General features: G+C 32.4%; 1 protein-coding gene across 2 annotated transcripts; it reads right to left on the bottom strand.

The window, feature by feature from the left end:
• Positions 1–1,008: 1,008 nt before the first annotated feature.
• LOC110685966 (oligoribonuclease-like) lies at positions 1,009–11,111 on the bottom strand. Of its 2 annotated transcripts, none has more exons than XM_021862521.1 (9): positions 10,935–11,111; positions 10,585–10,703; positions 8,944–9,090; positions 6,952–7,028; positions 5,046–5,127; positions 4,782–4,837; positions 3,712–3,798; positions 2,667–2,757; positions 1,009–1,560 (listed from the first exon to the last, which is right to left on the bottom strand). In XM_021862521.1, exons 2-9 carry the CDS (start codon positions 10,673–10,675, stop codon positions 1,448–1,450), a joined length of 744 nt encoding a protein of 247 aa, XP_021718213.1. In that variant the 5' UTR covers positions 10,676–10,703; positions 10,935–11,111; the 3' UTR covers positions 1,009–1,447. The 2 variants fall into 2 exon arrangements, with proteins under 2 accessions (XP_021718213.1, XP_021718212.1); XM_021862520.1 differs by having other exon boundaries at positions 10,585–10,698; positions 10,935–11,110.
• Positions 11,112–22,611: the final 11,500 nt, after the last annotated feature.

The following is a 22,611-nucleotide window of genomic DNA, read 5'->3' as shown; positions in this document are numbered from 1 at the left end:
TTATTCCGTATTTTTTTATGAATAAAGAGAGATCAAAATCTAAGAATATATGAAGATGTTACTTTTATACTTGTATATAACTAGATGTGTACTAGATGTATTAAATAATAAATAATTCAATTTAATTTGCATGCATTAAAGAGAGATCGAGATCGAAAAACTAGCATGCATTAAATAATTGTGCCATCTCATTGTATATAATACTCGTATTAGGCTATGTTCTCTTCACATTATTTAAATAATAAAGTACTCAGTAAAAATAATTTTTAATCAATAAACTTAATATCTCTAAAGATCAAATATAATTGAGAATCAAAAAAATAATTTAAGTCAAACAAAATTTAATTTCAATTCAACAAAAATAAAGTATTATAAAAAAAATTTCTAAATAAAAAAAGGTACTACATAAAGAACATATTAGTTGCCAACGTGCCACAATAAAACATTGCAAGGTAAAACTCAATGGAATAAAAACCTTTTTAGAGAGAATGAGTGTCATTAATTTTTTAAATAAGCATTGGTGAATTGTTTAATTAAATACCTTGTTATGAAAAACTTGGAGAAATAAAAACTTGATCATGAATTTGCTTTCCCCTTTTCATTTTAGTTGACAGAATCCTATAAGAGGAAATACAAGTTTATCCCCGTGATAAACAAATATGTTTATCACGGGGACAAAAGTGAAATGTTTGCCTTGAATCCGCTACTTGAGGAAGTAATTTTACTCTGTGATAAATGAAATCTGTTTATCACGGAGATTTAATGGGGCAGCCTCATTCTTTAATTGTGCTCGTTGGTGCATAATTTAATACGAAGTAATTGATACTTTATTGTTTAACAACAACAAAAAAAAAAAAAAAAAAAAAAAAAAAAAAAATATACTTTAAAATCACAAATAAGCAAAAACAATGCAAATAAATAAATAATACAAGTATTAGTAAAATACACATTAAGACCAATCTAACTAAATCCAAAATGGCTACGGTTTTTTTTCTCAAGTATAATGTATAATCAAAAATACTTCTTATAGAGCATATGCATAGTGTCAAAATCAAAATATTTCAAATAGAAACAAAGGAAAATATACGAAGCATTAAAACTTATATCTTGCAGGAACAAGTTTATCTGTTATTGATTTAAAAATCAGTCTTTAAATTACACAGCATACAATCATATCCATCACAACGGTTCAATACTGTCTGGTCCTCCTGAACAGATGAGAGAAAAAAAAAGTGAGAAGGCTCAACTCTTCAGTCCTCATAGCCATCTTCAAGCATTATGCAGCAATCATCTCACAGATAACCATACGATTCAACTAATGGGATCAAAGTCATCTTCAAATATGTGTACTCATGTCTGTCAAAAAGCTGGTTTCGAAGAGAAACAGCACTCCACCAAATTGTCTATATGCTTATACTTACATAAACATGGTTCAGAATACAGCAGCTCATTTCCTAGATTTAAATATGGCATCTTTGTAGTATTTGAGTTCAAGTATGCTCTCTCTGATATCATCCAAAGCCCTGTGTTTCTGCTCCTTTGAAGGTGCCTTTCTGTGAGCTGGACAAGCAAAGACACCGTAAGAACAAATTGTATTACAAAACCTTTTTTTTTTAAAAAAAAAAAGAGAGACCAAATTGTTAAAGATTAACCTGAGTTGTTGTCCACAACATAATTTTAAATACCCTAGATCCTCTATATTGAGGGTCAAATCATGATTTGACACAATAAAAACATAAGGCTGCTCAGTAGTTAAGGCCAACAGTGAATCTACTGCCAGTGGCACCGCTTATCAATGATGGGGCTGTGACACTACAACTAGCCCCCGCACCTCTTTACCTCTTCTGTTTTTGTTATGTCTGTATGGTTCGGGTAGAGGCACTGCTTATCAATGATGGGGATGTGAAACTACAGTTAGCCCCCACGCCTATTTCCCTCCTCTGATTTTATTGTGTCAACTGATTTGATTTGGGTAGATTAAGCTACATCTCTCCCTCTCCAGCAAATCACAAGTTAAGTCATCAGGCTTTGAATGCCTAAATGATTATCCTTATTGTATTCTGCAATACAGAGTTAATTAGTAAAGTGGCCTAGAATCTAGAGCTACATACAATGATGTTTAGAAGGATTTGTTAAGTGGATCAAGGTAATTACAAAATTACCTCCCTCTTTTATAAACACTATCCTGTCGAAATTGGAGAGCTTTAGAGGAAAATTGAAGCTTCACCTACACCCTCCCTTCCTCCTCTTTCCCTCCCCTTCATTTCCCTTCTATCTTGCTATCCAAAGTAAAAGCTTCTTTCTTGTAAACAGATCAGAATTTGTTTTGTGGAGGTAGAAAAAGAAATTTTAGAGACAATTTAATACTCTAGCCTATCATATATCCCAGAAGGTATGCATTGTGTACTCAAACTACATATACAACCCGTACAAATGGTATATTAGGAAACTGAGGCTACTTCTCTTTTTAAAATGGTTACAATTTTGGGTTTATAAATTTATCTTTTCCCTTCAAAGGAAAATGACTGCCAGGCAATTTGATACCAGCACCCAGATAAAACGAAATTACAAGAACATGTTAGTAGGGGATCCCAAACCACCATGTACAAAGATTGGTTTACTGCAAAAGATGAGCAATTTAATTAAAAATGCAAAGGAATATTTACCTTTAGGATACCACCGAACGCATAAGGCCTTCACGCTGCTAACGTCTACAAGGACATGAGAGAACATACTTGCCAAGTCTGGCATATATTTCTGCAAAGAGAATCAGGTTAGTATGGAAGATGTTCGTAATAAAAAGAGCCAAGGAGTTTGAAAGAAAAATGTGTGCTACAAATGTTATTTAGAAGTAATATATAGACTCTAATGGATGCAAAAACAGTAAAATGCTCATCTAAAATCCTGCAGACCAGTAACCAAAGTTTAAATTACCCCCATCAACCCAAGATACAGGGTAAAAAAAAAAAAAAAAAAAATACACACACACAGACACATACACATACATCTCCAAACCTACATGAACTGAAAACTTTGAGCATAGAAAGAAGTATGATTTCTGATGATTCTCCTCAGAATACCAGAAACACAATGATATAAATATGGGAAACAGATAACAATCATCTCCAATGAATGCAGTATGCTAGGTCTAATATATAGTCACTACTCACTATCAAAATTCTTATACTACGTAAAAATTTCCTGGCTTTTTTTAAAAGATATTACGCAAGGGTTGACCTGGTATCCTGTTGACTTTTATATCATTATTATCCTGGTTCAAGAGCCACTAAATTTGCTACATTCACTCAACATCAAGGTTGGTAGTGACTCTCAGTCATATTGATAGATTCAACTCAATACTAGGCTCAAATTATTCTCCCCTTAATGTAATTTCGTTCCTTGTCGGATGGGAAATTTGTGTCAAATCCATAAAAAAATTAACCTTGTGTTGTGTAACTAACTAAATTTTGATCAGACAATCAGTGGATACATAAGGACATACTCTATAATTCCCATCTAAATGTAAAAATTACCATTGCATATTGACAATAATAATGGGAAATTAAGGAATATAAAAAAAAACATGCTTAATCATCAATGCTAATATATAGTTGATGATAAAAGGGATGGTGAAAATGACATGATTTATACCAATTCCTTATATAAACAGAGCAAGGTACAAGTGTTTACAGTAAAACCATATCAGAATACCTTGAGAAATATAAAATCTGTGTAAACTGAGTTTCCTGCAAGAAGGGGTGTATATGTACCAACATGTTTCTTGACAAATTCTATAACCTGCACAAGTTGTTAAACATCCAGCTATAAGCTTCAATAAGGAAATACATAATACATATTGTGAACAATCAGATGTAGTTCAAACTTGCACTGTTTACTTTGTACAACTCACAAAAATGTTTTTAACACATTCAATTTTTTTATTCTTAGGTATATTTCTGGTCATGAGATGATCTCATGAAATCTGTAAGCCTTCATGCAATCTAACGTGCAATGTCAGTTAAGTGATTACAAGACTGATACCAAGAGCATGAAAAAGCTACTCGCATGAAATATACTTGTCGAAAAAAGCCCATATTTCAATACTACTTTCCTAGGTAGAAGTATAAATGAAATAGCCATTCCTATTCTTTACACCCAAACTTTCAACGATTACTTCGTATCTTGGTTTAAAGTAATAGACAAAGTCCTTGCAAAATAAAATTCTCGTTTAATTTCTAACACCCAAAGAAGAAGACCAGTTTTTTCATTTTAAATTATTGTGAATTTTTATGTATACTCAGATAAACTCTGCTACTCCGGATTACATACCTCAAATAGTCACAGGACTTTGATACACAAATTCCATAACAAAATTGAAGAACTTTGTTTTGCATAGTCAAAAGAAAAAAAAAAAAAAAACCACTCACGTGAAATCCACTCCTCTCCCCCCCCCCCCTCTTTTTATAAAAAGACCAAACCACATGTTGATGGCTATGCATTCATTGCATTGTTCCAACCCTACATATGGGTGGGGGAATTTCAGGAGAAGGGAGGCAATGGAGTTGGGAGAGTTTATCCAAAAAGCTCTATGTAAAGGGACAGTTTACATTACCAAAAGAAAAAAAGTTATATCCAATAAACCGTCAGTCAAGTCACAATGCTTCCCAGTTCCGAAAGTGACTGTAATCATAATGTACTTGACACAGTCTAAAATATCCAAAGAAATAGCAGGAAAGAAGACAGAATGAAACATGTTTTAGACAATCAAATTTTAATCAAACCTGTTGCTCGGCTTCATGTTCAGTGACTGTACTCTCAAGAACCTTCTTTGTCAACCCTGAATTCAATTTTGTTTCAGTCAATAAGCCCAGCAAATCCAAGCGAGAATTTGAACCAATACAACTAACTATATTTGGAATGGAAAATACGATACCAAAAATAGACAAACAAAATGAGATATAATTGACACATAACGAATTGCAATAACATTTCATGCATTACAAGATGACGTATAGGATACAGCAAAAGGATGAAGCCTATCGTACCACTAGCTGCATGGTGATCTTGACACCATTCATTCATTTTGTCCAAACATTCCTGTGATTGATGGATAACAAATTCCGGTCCCTGCATAAGTGCATATAGAATCAAGAACAATGAGAAGAGTACATCTATATTCAACATATTGTGCTGCATACTAAACATTTCCATTAAACATTAAGCCCATTTAAATACCATAGAATCATACATATTCTTCTACATGTGAAACTTTACATCTGTCTATACCAAAAAGTAGCGATTCCTTGGAAGTTCTAATTAAAAGCTTACAGATATTATTAAGGGCAATCCAGTAATATGAGCAGATTAAAGTTCAAATGAATAAGTTTTGACAGCAGCCCATTATCTTGAATACTTCGTAATAGATATGTAGTCTTTCATTTAGGGGCGGATGGAATCTAATTTAGTAAGCACGTATCAAAAAATGCATTAAGCACATAACTGCAGTCCAGAATACAGGATAAGATATTATTAGCAACATTCAAAGAACAATAAAGGCAGGTGGCATGTGGCAACATCAGTTGAACTTTTAAGTAAATCACATATTCTAGAAATTTGGTCTAAACAGCTAATTGAGGCCAGTATGATAAACATGGGCTCTTCTAAGATTCCCTCCACTCCTACTAAATATAAAAAATATTAAAAAAAGACAAACTAGACATTAGCAATATATAAGCCCAGGATTAACGCAAAAGCCCCTGACAGGCTAAAGCATCGACAAACTGAAGCCAAAAGAAAGACTTAATGAAGAAAAAGAATAAAGAAAAAAAAAAACACAACGATCGATGCATATAGCATGGTATATAAGAGTACAATGTATAAGATGTTAGATTTTTAAAGGCAATACTAAATCAGTCAAAAATCATAGTCAATCTTGTTCATTGTAGCCAAGTACAAAAGTACAAAACTATAAGAACCAAGGGTCCAAGATGCATACAGAAAATACTCCACACAAAAAATTCAAATATTTTGCAACCTATGATACTACCTCCGATCTTTTTATTTTTATTTTCTTATCTTCCTACTTAATATACGATAAAAAAGAGAGAGTAAGTGGAAAGTGGGTCTCTTTTGTGACTTTTTATGTACGAAAGAGAAATTCAAGTAAAGACAATGGTATTATCATATAGTATAATGTTGACCATGTGGTGGAATAAGGAGGGATAAAAATGAAAATTTTCTTCTCCATAAAAGGAATAAAGCAAACATAGGAAGATAAAAAACGAACATATCTAAACGGAAAGTAGGAAGCTTTAAAAAAATAAAAATAAAAAAAAAATAAAAAAAAAAAGACAAGAGGGAGTATACAATAATGTTACAGTTTCACCACATAAAGGCTCCATGGTACAGCTAGAACTAGAAGCCTAGAACCCATAAAAGGTGCACTTCACAATAAAATACTATAGAAAAAGTAGAGTATGTATCATCAACACAGAGCCATATTCTGACGCAACAAAGAAACAGCCCTACAAACCACAGACAGACAACAGCAACAGAGTTGTTGATTCAATATAACGTCTTTCACCATACAAGGGATCGAACTACAACAGAGGCTGAGATGTTTTAAACTCCCAGTCACAAATTTATCCCAATTCAGAAGCAGAGAAGGAAAGAAGAAGAGGGACAACTATAATGCATACAACAATACCTCAACTCAAAAAAAAAAAATACTTGTAATAAAAATTAAAAAACCGCACGGTTAAGCAGGAACCAAGTACACAAATATACCAAACCACCACCCCCACCCCCCACCCCCTCCCAAAAAAAAGCGAGGGAGAGAGAGAGAGAGAGAGATAGATACCCAGCGAGTGGAGAAAAGCAATTCTGGTTATGCAAAAGATGCTATTTAACACAAAAAATATGAGAGAAAAGACAACCCTAAAAAAGTCTTACCTCCACAGATTTAGACAAGTTGCCATCTGTTATGATACAAGCTATCTCTAATATTCTATCAACTTCAACATTTAAACCTGCATAGAAGCAAAGACAATAAAGTCGTGACCTCTTGTTATTGGGGAGTGCTACTAAATTGAAATTCAACTGATGCTTAATTTTTAGGTGAGTGGTGTCTATAAAATTGAGTCATGTTTTTCAAGCTTTCCATATGCACCACCTTATCCTGATTACCATATTTCTCCAACATTACGAGGAGGCCCCCAGGCCACTCTAAGATGACAAACTTCACTTACACTTGACAATGCAAAGGTAGATGATTCTCCGCCTTACAACTCCAAAAAAAATAAACATAGACATTGAGGATATGGAGACTTATTAAATTGAAGTCTATAAATTTTCATTAGTACTGATCCCTGTAGAGTACATTGTCCAAAGCAATGTATAAAAGAGATCAAAGCGCACCAAGACGTTTTGGAGTTCCATGCGCCTTGTTGAAGTGAGGCACATCCACCCATATAATATACAATAAAAAAAAATTGTGAAAAAATTGTTGTGTGCCTCAAGGGGGTGCACCTCAATGCGCCTAGGCACTCCTTTGTGCGCTTCATCAATATCACTTGGCCTGCACCACAAAAGGTGCATGACCCCTAATGCAGCACGGTTTTTCAAATACTAGCTCAGAGAAAGACCTTTGCTTTCTTTAGGACCTTGGAGTTGCTATTGCAAATAGTAAATGTAAAAGGAGATACTGATGAAGCGCACAAAGGAGTGCCTAGGCACTTTCTCTCCATCCCATTCTCCTCTTATTGCAAGTGTTTAAATAATGTTTCTAGTCTCTTCCCCATAAGTTATGATAGTTTCAATAATGTTTCTAGTCTCTACTCCCTCAAACAATAATATACAGGTGTTAAGAAATAATTGATAGTTCAGTATTATGTAAAAGCACTTTTCTTTTCACAGGTCACTACTTCCTTTCTTAAAGTAATTTTCATAATCCCTTAAAAAAATAGTCTTTCTATCCGTCAAGGATAAGCTTGCATAAATCTATTTACCCAAGTCTGGGATATCATGACATCCATATCATGTGCTGATTCTTAATTCTATTTAATATATCAATTAGTAATATCCCATTGGTCATCATTCTAGTACTGAGTTTGCTAATAAATATGAGAGAGAGAGACTAGCCTATATGAGATACTGAAAGTTATATACAAAGAGAGAAAACTCATTTCCTACAAAAGATTTCCACAATGTCTACAAGGACACAACAATTTCTCACCTTCCAAATTACCACTGTAAAAACTAAAGGTATGTGCTAATAGAAAACTTCTTCTGTGTCTGGACTAGGGACTGAATAGTCTTGTACTTGTCTACATTGTCTAGATAATACTGGATAGCAACTATTTCAGTATTGCTTTACAATAAAATAAGCTTTTTATTTCCTTTTTTTTAAGACAGCAACGTTTAAATAGTATCAATATTATCATCTCATTTTGCATAGATCGAATGGATCATGGTAAAGGAGACAGAATATGGAAACAAAGAAACAGCACCTAGAAGGCTAGAAGTTTTGAAGTTGGCAAAAGCTCCTGTCCAGAAAACAGGCTACAACTTACTGTGACATTAAACTTGAGCCTACATATATTTTGAAATAATGATTTTGCAACCCAGCATTATTCTTTTAGCTCTAAGAACTTTTTTTAATTATACTTATGCAAACACCTATGAAGTTTTTTTTTTTTTTTTTGAAAGAATATGGCTGCATGCAGTCTGACAGAAATGAATAGGGGAGAGGAATCAAAGTTGAGACATATAATGTGTCCTAAATCAATGCGTTCTTTGTGCAGCTTCCATATGGAAAGCAACTTGGATGTACAAAGGCAGAGAGAAAAGAGAGAAACCAAGAAAACTGCAAAGAAAAAATGGAAAGAAAGAAAAAGAGTTGTACTGTCCTCAACTATCATAATTAGATGTGTCATGGAAGCTTACCAGTCATTTCTAAATCAATCCAGACAAGGGGTAATCTATAATCTGCTACTGTTACACCTAAGTCATGTTCTTTGCTATTTCCATTGTCCACCACCAGCTTGTCATCTGAGCTTTTGCTTTTACTTTTACTTTTTTTACCACTCTCCCCTGCAGCATAATACATTTCATCAGCAACAAAATTGCATATTATTCAATAGGTATAGCATATCACTTTTGTGGTTCTTACAACAGAAACACTATGGCCTTGTTATTTCAGACAATCTCACTCGCATATAAGACAATTTCAAACAAAATAACTTTTTTCCAGGAAAGTAAGAAAAAAAAAAAGTTCAGGGAAAATTATAAGAATCTCAGATGAGTTAAAGATAAATCCATAAAAAAAAAATACGTTAAATCAAAAAGAGTTTACCCTTTGCTTATTTTGCAACAATATTAATGACGTGATAGAAGCGAGACAGCAATTGGCATTAATCTAAGCGATCTTATTAAAGAAGATAAATCACCCTAATAGATATCCAGCCTCTATAAGTCTATAGAGAAGAAGAACAATATTGAAATTAATTCCTTAGCTCTACTATTTAGAAATTATACGGAGTACAAGACAGACAAGAAGGAAAGATAAGTGTAGAAATTTGAGAAAGATCAAGCAAAAGGAGAGTGAAAGATCAAGATATGACACAGAAGAGGACAAGGAAGAGATAACACATACACGGAAAAGGAGAGAAAGAAACAATTTAGAATGAATCAGCGAGAAAGAAAAGGTCATAGAAAGACAAGCTACAAAGATGGCTTCATGTCTAGGGAACTTTAAGTAGATCTCAAGTTTCAGCCATAAAGCCAATCAAGTACAAGATGAGTACACAGGATGATCCCTCGAATAAGCCATAGCTCATTTATATATATAGTATCTGGGGGTCCATGAAGCAGCAGCTTAGTACTTCAGGAGCTATACAGGTTCACTTTATTAGAGCCATGCATATAACTTCAAGAAAATCTAAGGGGGAAGGGAGGAATAATTTTCTTTCAGCACCTATGATAAGACTTCATAAATTGGGAAACTTTACACTCTACATCAATGAAAGGCCATCATCACCACCACCAATCCTTTACAGGAATCGAATGCTAGTTATAACCCTCATATAACCTTGTGTTCAAGATGCAGGATAATTGGTTAGCCAAGACAAAGTTAATCAACCTAGGATACATTATCTAATACATTATTGTAGATAGACCCTTTAAGCTCATTCACCAAGTATCATGATCTCAGAAGTCTCAAACAGAAATGGAAGTTGATACCGTAAATGTTCTAGTAAAAACAACAAATCCCACTACCAACTAACTCTAATGGTAATTGACAAGATTCATAACCTTGAAGCACAAATTCAGTAAAATTAATTACATGGAAACAAATGGGGGTAAGCACAAACCAATCCATACCTAATTGGTCCGGGTTTAGACCGATTTTAGCAAATTGTATCACACAAGCCATAATCTTTGCTTATCATGGTTTACCGTTCTATACTTGTACAAAGTATATCATAAAACAAATCACAAACAAATAAATATTAAACCCTTTGTTTTACAATTAAACCCAATGAACTAACAAAAAAAAAAAGTGCTTTCAAAAACAATAAAAGATACCTGCTTCAGAAACGCTAGCCGAAAGCAATTTAGAAGGATCCTCGCCATCATCAAGCGCTAAAACTGAGAAAGCATTTGCGACAAGGTCCATTTTTTAATGCTTTTTCAAGTGAACTGTTCTTCAATTGTACAAGAATTAAGTTAGGTTTACAATCAAATATTGCATGAAACTAATAGTCCAACAAAATAAATCGTATATGAGTAATAATTTTATACACAATTAGTATTTATAATTGTATAAATTGTGAAAAAAAAAAAAAAAAAAAAAAAAAAAAAAAAAAAAAAAGGTGTGCGGAATTGTAAGAAGCTAAATAAGTGAGAAATTCTTGGAAATGGAGAAGTGGGTTCACCTGCTACTATTTCCTCCGCAAAGAGCGAGTAATGCCGGAGGTCGTTGATAGCGTGGTGGTTCCGGCGGAGAGGGTCGGTGGTGGTGGTGGTGGTTTGAAGGAAGAATAGTACTCTTGTTCAGCGCAAATTTCTTTTTAGTATGTCCTTTTTTAAAAAAAAAAAACCTTTTTCTCCCTCTTCATTCAAAATAAATGAGTTAATTACTTAATTTGACTTTTGCACTAATCACATGCATCATTTTGTTCAAAGTATTGTAGTGTTTTATGCCGTTACGAAGTATTGAGTACGGAGTACACTAAAACTATTTTCACTTACAGCTTACGCGATGTATTATCTTATCTTATCCATTTTTTTTAAAAAAAAGGAGTATTTGAACTTACTTGAAATTAATTATTATTTTTTTTAAAACAAAATAATTTCATTAATAAATATGCATGTACAAAAGAAATCTAAATCAACAAATACATAAAATATAATCAAATAAAGGCTATCTTCATTTAAGCTTCAATTGTTGATTAAATATTTCACTGTGGTACATCCCTCGCACACATCACCGAAATATACAAACTTTTCGAAGAGACAATCTAACAATTTGTTGTAGTCGTAAGAGTGAATATTATATGATTCACTTGAACACATTTGAGAATTTCGACAACCGTTGCAATCCCGAACAAATTTTTACCAACGAACTAGAGCAAAAGATGATTACTTTATTAATGAGCCCTAAGACACATACACTCCACTATACACTCCGTCGTAGAGAGACGGATAGACGGGCGAACATCTACACTACTTATATAGATTTATTGAAACCTAAAATGCAAAGCTATAGAAAACTAGATAAATGGTCAGAATTAGTCTAATGTTTGAATAAATTAGACTAAATCCGATCTAAATGACCAAAAAATTATAAAATCATAGAAGAGAGGAGAGAGGAGAGAAGAGGGGTTGGTCAAACGTTCAACATCAATCATTGATAAATTTTTTTTTTTTGAAAAAAATAAATTCATTAATAAAAAGTCATACGCATGTACAAAAGAAATCTAAATCAACAAATACATAAAATATAATCAAATAAAGGCTTCTTTCATTATAGCTACAATCATTGATTAGATCTTGGACTGTGGAACATCTCTCGTACACATCACTGAAATATGCAGCCTTTTCGGAAAGACAATCTAACGATTTGTTGTAGCCGTACGGATGAATATTATATGATTCACTTGAACTTAATTTAGCATTGGACAATCGTTGCAATCGCGAATAAAATTTTACCAACATCCTGGAAAAAAAAATGATTACTTTATTGATAAGTCCTAATACACATATAAACCGTAACGAAAAACAAACAACTAAAACTATCAAAAACTAACGACTCCACCATACACTCCGTTGTAGAGAGACGGTTAGACGGGCGAACATCTACACTACTTGTATGGATTTTTTAAAACCTAAATTGCAAAGCTATAGAGAAACTTGTGAAAAGGTGAAATACTCTAATTTCCGAATAAAATAGACTAAATCCGATCTAAATGACCAAAAAAATTATAAAATCTTAGAAGAGAGGAGAGAAGAGGGGATAGTCAAACAATCAACATCAATGAAGTTAATTATATGAAAGACTTCAAATATACACATCAATTGATCTGGAGCAAAAGATGATTACTTTAACGTTCAAATATTGGGATAAACTACTTGTGAGCTAATCGAGTAGACACCTATAATACTTGAGAACTTTTATCTTTTTTCTGATCTGATCAGGACTTAGTTATCTGGTCCTGATTTGATCTGAACATATCAATTTCGATTTGATCTAAAATAAGGTGAATAAAAATATGGGGGTTATCTTATGGCCTTTCCTCTCTCCATGTCCAAAAGGCAATGCCTGCTATTCTAGTATGTGTTGATTTATAGAGGTTTTTATGGATATGTTTAATTGAGTGATTTTCATAAAAATTGTTAAAAGAAACTAAAATTCCATAATTTCGCTACCTTTTATCAAAATTCCCTGCATACCTTCCACGTCACCTAAATATACAGCTTATTTGTTTATTTTAACTAAACAGTACGAAACCGCTATTTGAGGGTTTGTTTGGCATCATTTTTTGTTTTTAGTTTTCTAATTTTTAAAAACAAAAAACCAAAAACAACAAGAAAAAGGTGTTTCTATTTTTCTATTGTCCATTTTCAAAATTATCATGATTTTAACAAGTTTGACCCGTTTTTGATTCATTATATGACATATATTATATGGTTTTACAAAACAAAAACCAAAAAAATAGAAAACCATAGCGATATCAAATGAACCCTGAAATCCTGAATTAGCATATTATACTTCCATCTATCGTATGCCAACTAAATAAAGACAATCTTCTCTTCCTCCAAAAAAAATGAATAGACAAAATCACCGCTAATGAATTAGCGGTTTAGTATAAGGTAAAAAAAATAAAAATAAAATAAAATAAAATAAAAAACATATTTAGATAGCTTAACATGGAAGGTATGTAGGGAAGTTTTGTAAAACATGGATCATAATTGATTTGTTTTACTATGTAGCATTTTTCTAGAAATCACTCTTTTACTAAAAAATAATAACAAACAAATAATACCGTAGTAGCCAAGTTGGTGACTATATTTTTTCCGGAAAAAAAATAGGCGACTTCGAGTCAACCATTAAACTATTAAAGACATGTAAACATGTAATGCATCCTTCTTTTGCAGAGCGAAATTTCTAAATAAATGCAACATACATAAGAAATACAAATACAAAGCTTAGATAATTACTCTGAAGAAGCAAAAATTGAATTATATATTCCGTATATAATCAGCTAATATCATTGGTTTTTCTACCAGAAACCTATTAACTAAAGCTTAATTTCATATGGTTTCAAGTTTTCTTTGTTTATTGGATCGTCAGATGTGCACTGTTCGCTGAAGAAATTAGAGAAGAAGACTGCAACACGCTCATTTATGCGTAATCCTGATGAAGGTTAGTAGGCAAGCTGTAAGCTGTTACAAATATTGAGGTGTTTCTTCTGAATATTTAATTATGCGTGATTGCGTATTTGTGTTAGATGTAAATTAGATTTCAGTAGATATATAGCCAATGTAGGGGCATGAAGCATGATGTTAGGCAATGATTATTTGTGTGATTTTTTAATGCTAAATATATTCAATTACATAATGAAAAATCCCTTAAAAAAAAATTACATAATGAAAAAAAATTATGAAATTACATGTTAATAATATACAAATTATTATAAATCTGATCTGATACAATTTTTTAATAGATTAGTGTACATATAAGGTCTAAGTTGAGTCAAATCATCACATCAGAAAAAAATAAATTTAAATTAGAAAAATGATTAAGTATAGATCAAATAAGCAAAAAAATTAAGTGAAGTTATTTGATTAAATGTGAATGAGTTGTTTGATTTGATTAAACTTTAACCTTATATGATGTTAATGTATATTGAAATAAAAAAATATATCAATTGGGTCTTATTTGATTTAAATTGATGTGTTATTTTTAATACTACCTTCATTTTTGAAAGTTTACTATTCATAGGATCAAAATAAAATAAATTTGCCCACATTCTATGACTTATACAATATAAATAAATTAGCACATGAGATCTTATTAGATTCCACCTATTATAAATTTTCCAAATATCAACTTTTTTATAATTTTCACTTATACATAGCCAAAGATATTCATGGTAAAAAATGTTCATTGAAGACCGTGTAAATGCAAAGTGAGTCGAATCTTACAAGAAGGTGAACTAAACGTTCATAACTAATGTTGTCTAATTTCTATCTAAACTTATTTTTTCTAAAAACTTGAAAGAAGATGAACTAAACATGGCCTAATTTGCTACCTTCTATTCTTATTCTTCCCCTTCAAATAATGGCAAATTCCTTTTTTTTATTGTTTGGTCTTCTTGAAGAACATGGGAGAGAACACTTGGGGTTTGGTGGGTAGTTTATGGAGGAATGAGTAGAACATCCATGAAGGTTTTGAGAAAGATGAAAATTTTGGGTTGAAAATGGAGGGGATAAAGAAATTTAAAAAGAGCAATAAATAAAAAGTCAACGCCGGGAAATAGTCAAACTCTCAAAATCCGGCAACAGGTACCTAACAGGTATATTTGAGAAAGTTTTAATTTCTACTGTGATATTTGTGAAAGGAACTGAGATATGATTTTTGTTTTAACATGCTCCGAACTTTCTATGCATATGAAGTGTATGATCTAACTTGTGGCGGATAGTGGGAGAAATAATACAGTGTAAAGATGCATTGTATACATATATGCAGAGAAAATGGGTTGATGTGAATCTCATATGATTCAATTATTTTATATCATCTAAGGTTGAGATATGATTCATCGTAAGGTTTATGAGAATTGTCATTTATTTATGTCATCTAAAATGTATGTATGCAGAGAAAGACAGGTAGAAGGAAGGACCAAATATGGCAGCATGTGGTAGAAAAAGATGGTGGATTCATATGTAGCTACTGCCAAATATTTTATACTGGAGGAGCTTCAAGGATTAAAGCACATTTATCTGGAAAATCTGGAAGTGGTATTAGTCCTTGTCCAAATGTGCACTCTTCAGCAGCTGAACAAGTCGTCGCTGAAAACTGTTTCAATGTTACATCTAACACCAGTGAACGTCCAGAAGGGCAGCGCATCCATGGTAATTCAGCTCTTCCTCCTGTTCCAACGTCATTGTGTGTTGGAAGTGATGTTGAAAAGGATAGCTTGCTTGCTAAATTTTTAATTTTGAACAACATTTCCTTAGAGACTGTTGATAAACCATACTTCAGGAACTTTCTATGCGCAATTGCAAGTTCTGGACCTAACTATGTACCTCCAACTTACCCAAGTCTGGTTGCATATTCTCTTCCAATTCTTGAAAAGGAAGTTGAGCATTATATACAAGATGTCCGCGAGTCATGGAGCATCACTGGCTGTACAGTCAAGATTCATCTAAAGGAAAAGAAGATAAGCAATTTTTTTGAACAACCTGACATTATGGGCTATACAGTATACTCTCCAAAAGGAGTGATTTTTTTTAATGCGTATGATCCATTATCTCATAGCTCTACCAGTCAGTCAAGTCTTCCGCAATTGCTCTATGTAACCGAAAAGGCTATGAAAAAAGAAGCATTACAAATTTTATGTGATGTAGAGCAAGAAAAGGACTCGCATGATAATCTGCTCTTATATGCTGGTACTGTATTACATTCTGAAAAAACGTTCTTCAAATCTTGTGCCCATATTTGTGCTCCTACTGAGATTTTGAGGCTCTTGCGCTTAATTTGTAATAAAAGTACCTTTAATAACCATCAATATTTTTAATGTCTTTTTATTTATAACAAAGTGTAATGGTGGTTACCACTTACCTGCTTTGCTAACATTAGTTTGCAACTTTGCATTGTTCTTGTGGATTAAACATGTGGCGGCCCAATAAATAACGGAGAGCAGAAGTTTAAAACTTTAAATGACAGAAAATAACGGAAATGGAAATGCGATGCAGTGAGGCCGGACTTCAAAATCTTTAACAATTTTATTGAATTTATGCAATAAAGAATAAATTTATGTACTTGAAGGGTATGATGAAATACTTATATATTAAGTAGATCATTGCAGTTCATCACATAGCAAACACATTTGCAAACGTTGGAAATTTCTGTTACAATCGAGGTTTATCGTTGTGACATGTTGATTTTTACATTGGCCTTAGTATTTACACTTTCAATTTGTGTAGCGGTAGTGCCCTGTTGATACATCTTTAAAGTCACATCATAGACATTTTAAAAGTATGTCAGCTTCATAAAATTGTTTTTTTAATAAGCTTGTTTTCCAACCGTAGGAATTGCTACCAGTTCTAGTCACTCTTTGCCTTATCCTTTTGTTGTACCTCTGTATAAATAAGTGAATTCATGTGTGAAGTTCATTCTCGTCACCAGTTGATCAATTTTTTTTCTCTTATAATCGGTCACTTTAATTTTCCATAATACCTTAGTGCAAGTCGGTTTTATTAATTTACAATTTTTTATTGGATCTTTCCAAGCAGAGGCATAATGCTTAAATGCTTAGTGTCACACGTCTTGCTAAATTTACCTTTGTTGGGACTTCTATTGCCCTTTAGACCTTTTTGGTTTCGGTAGGGGGTTTTAGGTCGTGCCTCGTGTTGGGCCCACGTGTTTTGGGGTTAGTTAGGTCTGTCTCTTGGCCCGGTCCACGAATTACGTGTCGTGTTAGCTCGGGCCAAAATTTTCAAAAGGTTGGCCCGTTCACGGTTCAAGCCCACGTGCCACTATGCCGGGCTTGTGTGCTTAAGCAAAATTTCATTGATTTTAGCGTGGTTTGTCGTGTCGGGTTAGGCCGTGTCGTACCTTATCGTGCTTCTCCCATATGAAGGTGGCCCACAGCCTAGCATGCATAGTAACGTGTTGTACCGCGCTTATTTCATGTTGGGTCATGTCGGATCTTAGGCCGGCTCGACCTAGTGCCATCTTTAATGGTATCGTCTTGAATTTGTCCATTGCTCAATGAAAATGGGTGAGGTAGCTTAGGGTTACCTTCTTGAATTTTTAGAGGTGGGATCATTTCTCAAAACATTAATCTATGTCTTGATCCAACTCATGCCCATATCAACTATCAAGTATCAAGAGTAAGAATTTCATTAAAGTTACATATGTACAACACAACTTTTTTCAGACATCGGACTTAAACTATTTTATTTCTAATTTATGAACATTAAGATGAGTTCTTATATAAAGGAAAAGGCTAAGGGGCGCCATAGGACGTTAGGTAAGTTAACTAAAAGTGGAAATACTTGCGTAAAATAAATATTATTTACACCAATTGATGCATTATTTTGGCATGCATTCCACCTTAATACATTACTAATGTCCTGGGCGCGCGTCAACAAGATCCTATTATAAATAAGACAACATCTGTGAATTAAATAAATTCTATTCATATTAATTTAATTACTTCCTTTATTTTATTATTTAATGTTTGTCCTTATTTGCTTTTTGTACAATTTTCAATGCAATATTATAGCTAAATCAAGTTATATATGTATTACATATGTGTTGAAGAATAGAAAAGACATTAAAGTATAAGGGTCTATTTGCATCATTATCATTCAAATTTTCAAATTGGATAAACAAAAGAAAATGGGGGGAGTAATTAAACAAGAACGAACACTTATGCAGAGTAATTAAATATAATATATAGGACTCTTGGATAGAAATTTAATGTAGGGAGAACTCCCTAACTTAGTTTTAAATTTCTTATTAGAGCCAAGAAAACAACAAATGCTATGGATAATCCGGCCAACTCACGAGCTTAAAAACTAGTGTTGTAATTCTCCGTTGTTGAAAATACTATTTAATCAGTTACAGTAAACTCTTGTTTCTAAGAAAATTTGGAAATAATGAGCAGTTGTAAGAAAAATATGGATAAAGTAAGCTGATATAAGAAATAGATGGATGTATTAAAATATGTAGTTTGTGATAACTCTGATAATTTTAGGGTAGAATGAGTGAAAAAATTGTAGGGTAACCATCGAGGGTTAAACTTTTTGAAACGCCCTTACATTGAAACTGAGCTGGTCTTTCTTGAAGAATGAGGTAATATTAATTATTTAGCATTTAATAAAGAGAAAAAGGAGAAAATTTTACAACCTAGATGGGTACTTGGTATACTTCTGGTGCATCATGATGACAGTGTAACATGTTCAATAAAGCAAATGCTTCTACTATCGTGCGATGCATAAAGCTGTGAAGGTAATCGCGGAGAGCCCAAAAAACGACCATCAAGAAGCTAAGGAACCAGATGATTAGTGCCAGCCATCCAAGAGATATATCTAGCATATATAAAAGTATGCTATTTGCTAGAGCTCCCAATAGACAAGTAATATAATTTGATACTGGAAGGTATTTATAGTATCTAGGTTCATGACTAACTATCAATGCTAAAACATAAAAAATTAGAACAATTATGAAAGAGTCCACTATTATTGGGTATTTCTCAAAGATATTGATGACTTCTCCTTGATATTTCACTTGTAGAAGCATGCCTAGCCCCTGTATGAGAAGTGCAAATGCTCCAGCAGTCCATGTGAGTCGGATTGGACTATTATTATCCTCACTACAAAAACAAAAAGGAAAAAAATATCCAAGTTAGATTGGAGTCATAATATGGATCGAATCTCGTGTTTATCGCTATGATTTTCAGCTTTTTCTTTAGGATTTTTTTTTGAAAAACTACCTTATATACATCAAATTTTGTGAAAAACTACCTTATAAAAAAATTGTTGTAAGAAACTACCTTATAAAAAAATAAATGTTGTAAGTTCACTAGTAAAGAAATGCTCATTTGCGTCGCTCATTTATGGTGTATTTGCGTCGCTTCTATGAGCGACGCAACAGCTCGCAACGCAAATGACTTAAAGTCATTCTTCGTCGCTCCTATGAACGTTTTTCTACTAGTGGTTGCTACCATGTGCTTGATTTAACAATGAAAGAGAAGGGGAGTTAGGGGTTATAAGGGGGCTATGGAGAAATTGGGTGGGAAAAGGAGAAAAAATAATTGAAAATAGGTCATTAAACGTCCCTTATTCAATGCAATAATCCGGCAAAAGGTAGCTTCTTACAACATTAAGTGTTTTATAAGGTAGTTTCTTACAACATCTAGTGTTTATAATTAAGGAAGTTTCTTACAACATTTTTTTTAATAAGGTAGTTTTTCACAAAAATTGAAATGTTTAAGGTAGTTCTGCACAAAAAGTCCTTTTTTTTTTAATTAAAAAACTAGTATAGATCCCGTACATGCACGGATAGTAGTAAGATTTTTATTTAACTTATTAATTCAAAGATTATCATAATTAAACTTCAATGAAATTAATTGACACATAACTATGTCTCGCCTTTTCAATTTATAGTACTAACATTAATTTTATAAGAAATTATTATGTATAATAACTTTAAAAAAAAAAATTGATTTTAGTTTATACATTTTCCTTATTAGTTGATTAGTAGAAATTTTATAAATTATTGATTTATTGAATAATGTTTTTCCAACTTTAGATTTGTAACATTTGTTGTAATATAAAAAGGAAATTTATTGTTGATAATAGTTAATGAAATATCGTGTACATACTTATCCTTGAAAAAGATAATTTAAGTTATGGTAAGATTTAGTAACAATGGTAATGAAAAGAAAATTTTGGAAAGTAAAATTAGGCGGAAAATTATTTTACCACAAAATGACATGTGTCATTGGAGATTCGCCTTTAGTATAGGTTTATTGATGATTTTCGACATTGTAAGTTTGTAATAGCTGAACTAGGTTTGTTAACAAGGGTGGACCTAGGATTTTTGGATGGGGAAGGCCAGAAGCCCGGAACATACAATTGGCAAACGATGGGGGCAAATACAAAGAAATAAATAATTAAAAAAAAAAATTAACCTAATGTCGTGAGTAACTTAACTAAAATATTTATAAGAAAGGTTATAGTTTAAACTGTCAAAGATTAAATTACTATGATTAGGAAAAGGAAAAATGGAAAAGAATAATCCCACATTTGGTAATTCTGCTCAAAACAATCCTACCTTTAAAAATCTGGAAACAATCCCACTTTTAACCGTAGTGTCTAGGGTTTTGAGGGTGGGGGAGGGACAAACTAACGACGGTTTTACGGGGAAGGCAAGGGGAATCTAGAGGAAGTTTTTTCGGGGAGGGGAGAGTTTTGAGGGGGGTGGGGGAGGTGGTGAAGCGCGTCGAGTGGTGGGGGAGGAGCGGCGAATGGTGGGGTGGCTGGAAAATGTGGGAAGTGAAGGAGATAGATTGTTGTGTGGTGGTGGTGTGGTGGTAGGATGGCTGATTTGTTTCTCTTTGTTTTTTAAAACAACAATATAGTAAATTTGAGAGATTTTCATTTCGTTCTCTTTCTTTCCTTTTGTTCATTACATTCCGTTTACCCCGTACGACCCCTAAATATATTTTCAATTAAAAAAAATAAAAACCACCACCTCCCTCCCCTGCCAACACCGGCGCACCCCCCAATGCCGGCACCCAGCTTTCTCCCCCGTCGACGAACCCATCCCACTCCTCTTTCCCTTCCCCACCCCGATTTTTAATTTACTAAAATTGGGAAATTGCAATGGGAATTTCCTTACAAAAAATTGCATTGGAAACCATGCAAAAGAAAATAGGACAAACAAAAGAAAAAGAGGGCGTACTCCAAATCAATTTTTTATAATTTGTATTTATTGGTAATTAAAGGTATTATTGGTCAAAATTTCACATAAACATATATGATCGGTCAAAATAAGGCACTTAAAAAAAACAAAGATAGTACTTCGTATTATTCAATTTTTTTTAAGCGGGTACTCCCTTCGTGTTTTAATAAGTATTGTTACACTTTGAGTAAATACCCATGCCGAGACATGATTTTAACAATAAATTAATCTAATTATATGTTAGTAAAATTATAGAAAAATTAATATAATGGAATCAATAATAACATAATACTAAAACAGACACCAGGAATGACACATGTCATTTCTTGGTGCTGTTTTTTCCCTCCAAAACTCTCCCCTCCTTTTTTAACAAAAATCTTTTATTATTGGAATATTTGTATAATACAACTATAATAATATATTATTCCTAATCTTATATATTATCTTTATAATAATTGTATTCCTTTTTATTTCATGTTCAATTTATTTAAAATAGTTAAACATGATTTTGAGACTTTTTAATTAAGGGAGAATAAGTTATAATTTAAAAGATTGAAATATGGTGGAGGGTATAAAACAACGGAGCCAACAATACAATATTAACATTATATAGTTGTACAGTAGTGGGGTACAATGGATTTTCTTTTTTTTTCATGGTGTTGATTTAAAACCGAAATAATAATAATTGAGTTAGTTTTCTGTTAAGTATTTTTGTAATAATTTTACTAACAAAATTTTTTTTTCTTCCAAAAATATATTAACTATTATAAAAACAAGTCATAATTACCTCGATCATTTTGGACATATGTCAAGCTATTATTTAAAAATTTCTCGCCAATACAATATATGATGTCAGATTTAAGGCTATCACTTAGCTTATTTTTTGGATGTACATTGTATAGTATATATTTTGTTTAACTAAATTAATTCATTAATAAAAAGACATACAACATCTACATTGTATAGTTTTATTAGGAATAACATGCATCGTTAATATAATATAATGTATACTATGTTTAAATATTTTCAATAGAACTAATAAAAAATAATATATATTTTTCTCAATTGCAGTTTTAATAATTTTTGCCTTATTATTTCATCTTTCTTATATGCATTGTATTTGATTATTGCACATGAATTGTCTCATTTTTATATTATATCACAAATTAATTATGGAAAAATAGGACTATTACTACCGTGCATCGTCCGGGCACTAATCTAATTATACATTATAACGAATCCAACAATGTATATATATACTAGGTTATAACATTTTTTTTTTATATATTAGTAAATTAATCAAGTCAAAATCATTATGTAAATAGTAAAAATAATTAAAGTATAACACTTATTAAAACATGGAGAAAAAACTTTCTCGGTGTTAAGTGTTACTAAGAGCACTAGCAATGGTGAGA

Source organism: Chenopodium quinoa, unplaced genomic scaffold (assembly GCF_001683475.1).
Source record: "Chenopodium quinoa cultivar QQ74 unplaced genomic scaffold, ASM168347v1, whole genome shotgun sequence".
In the NCBI taxonomy this organism is placed as follows: domain Eukaryota; kingdom Viridiplantae; phylum Streptophyta; class Magnoliopsida; order Caryophyllales; family Amaranthaceae; genus Chenopodium; species Chenopodium quinoa.
The sequence above is the reverse complement of the archived record's forward strand: the minus strand, read 5'-3'. Positions and strand labels throughout refer to the sequence as shown.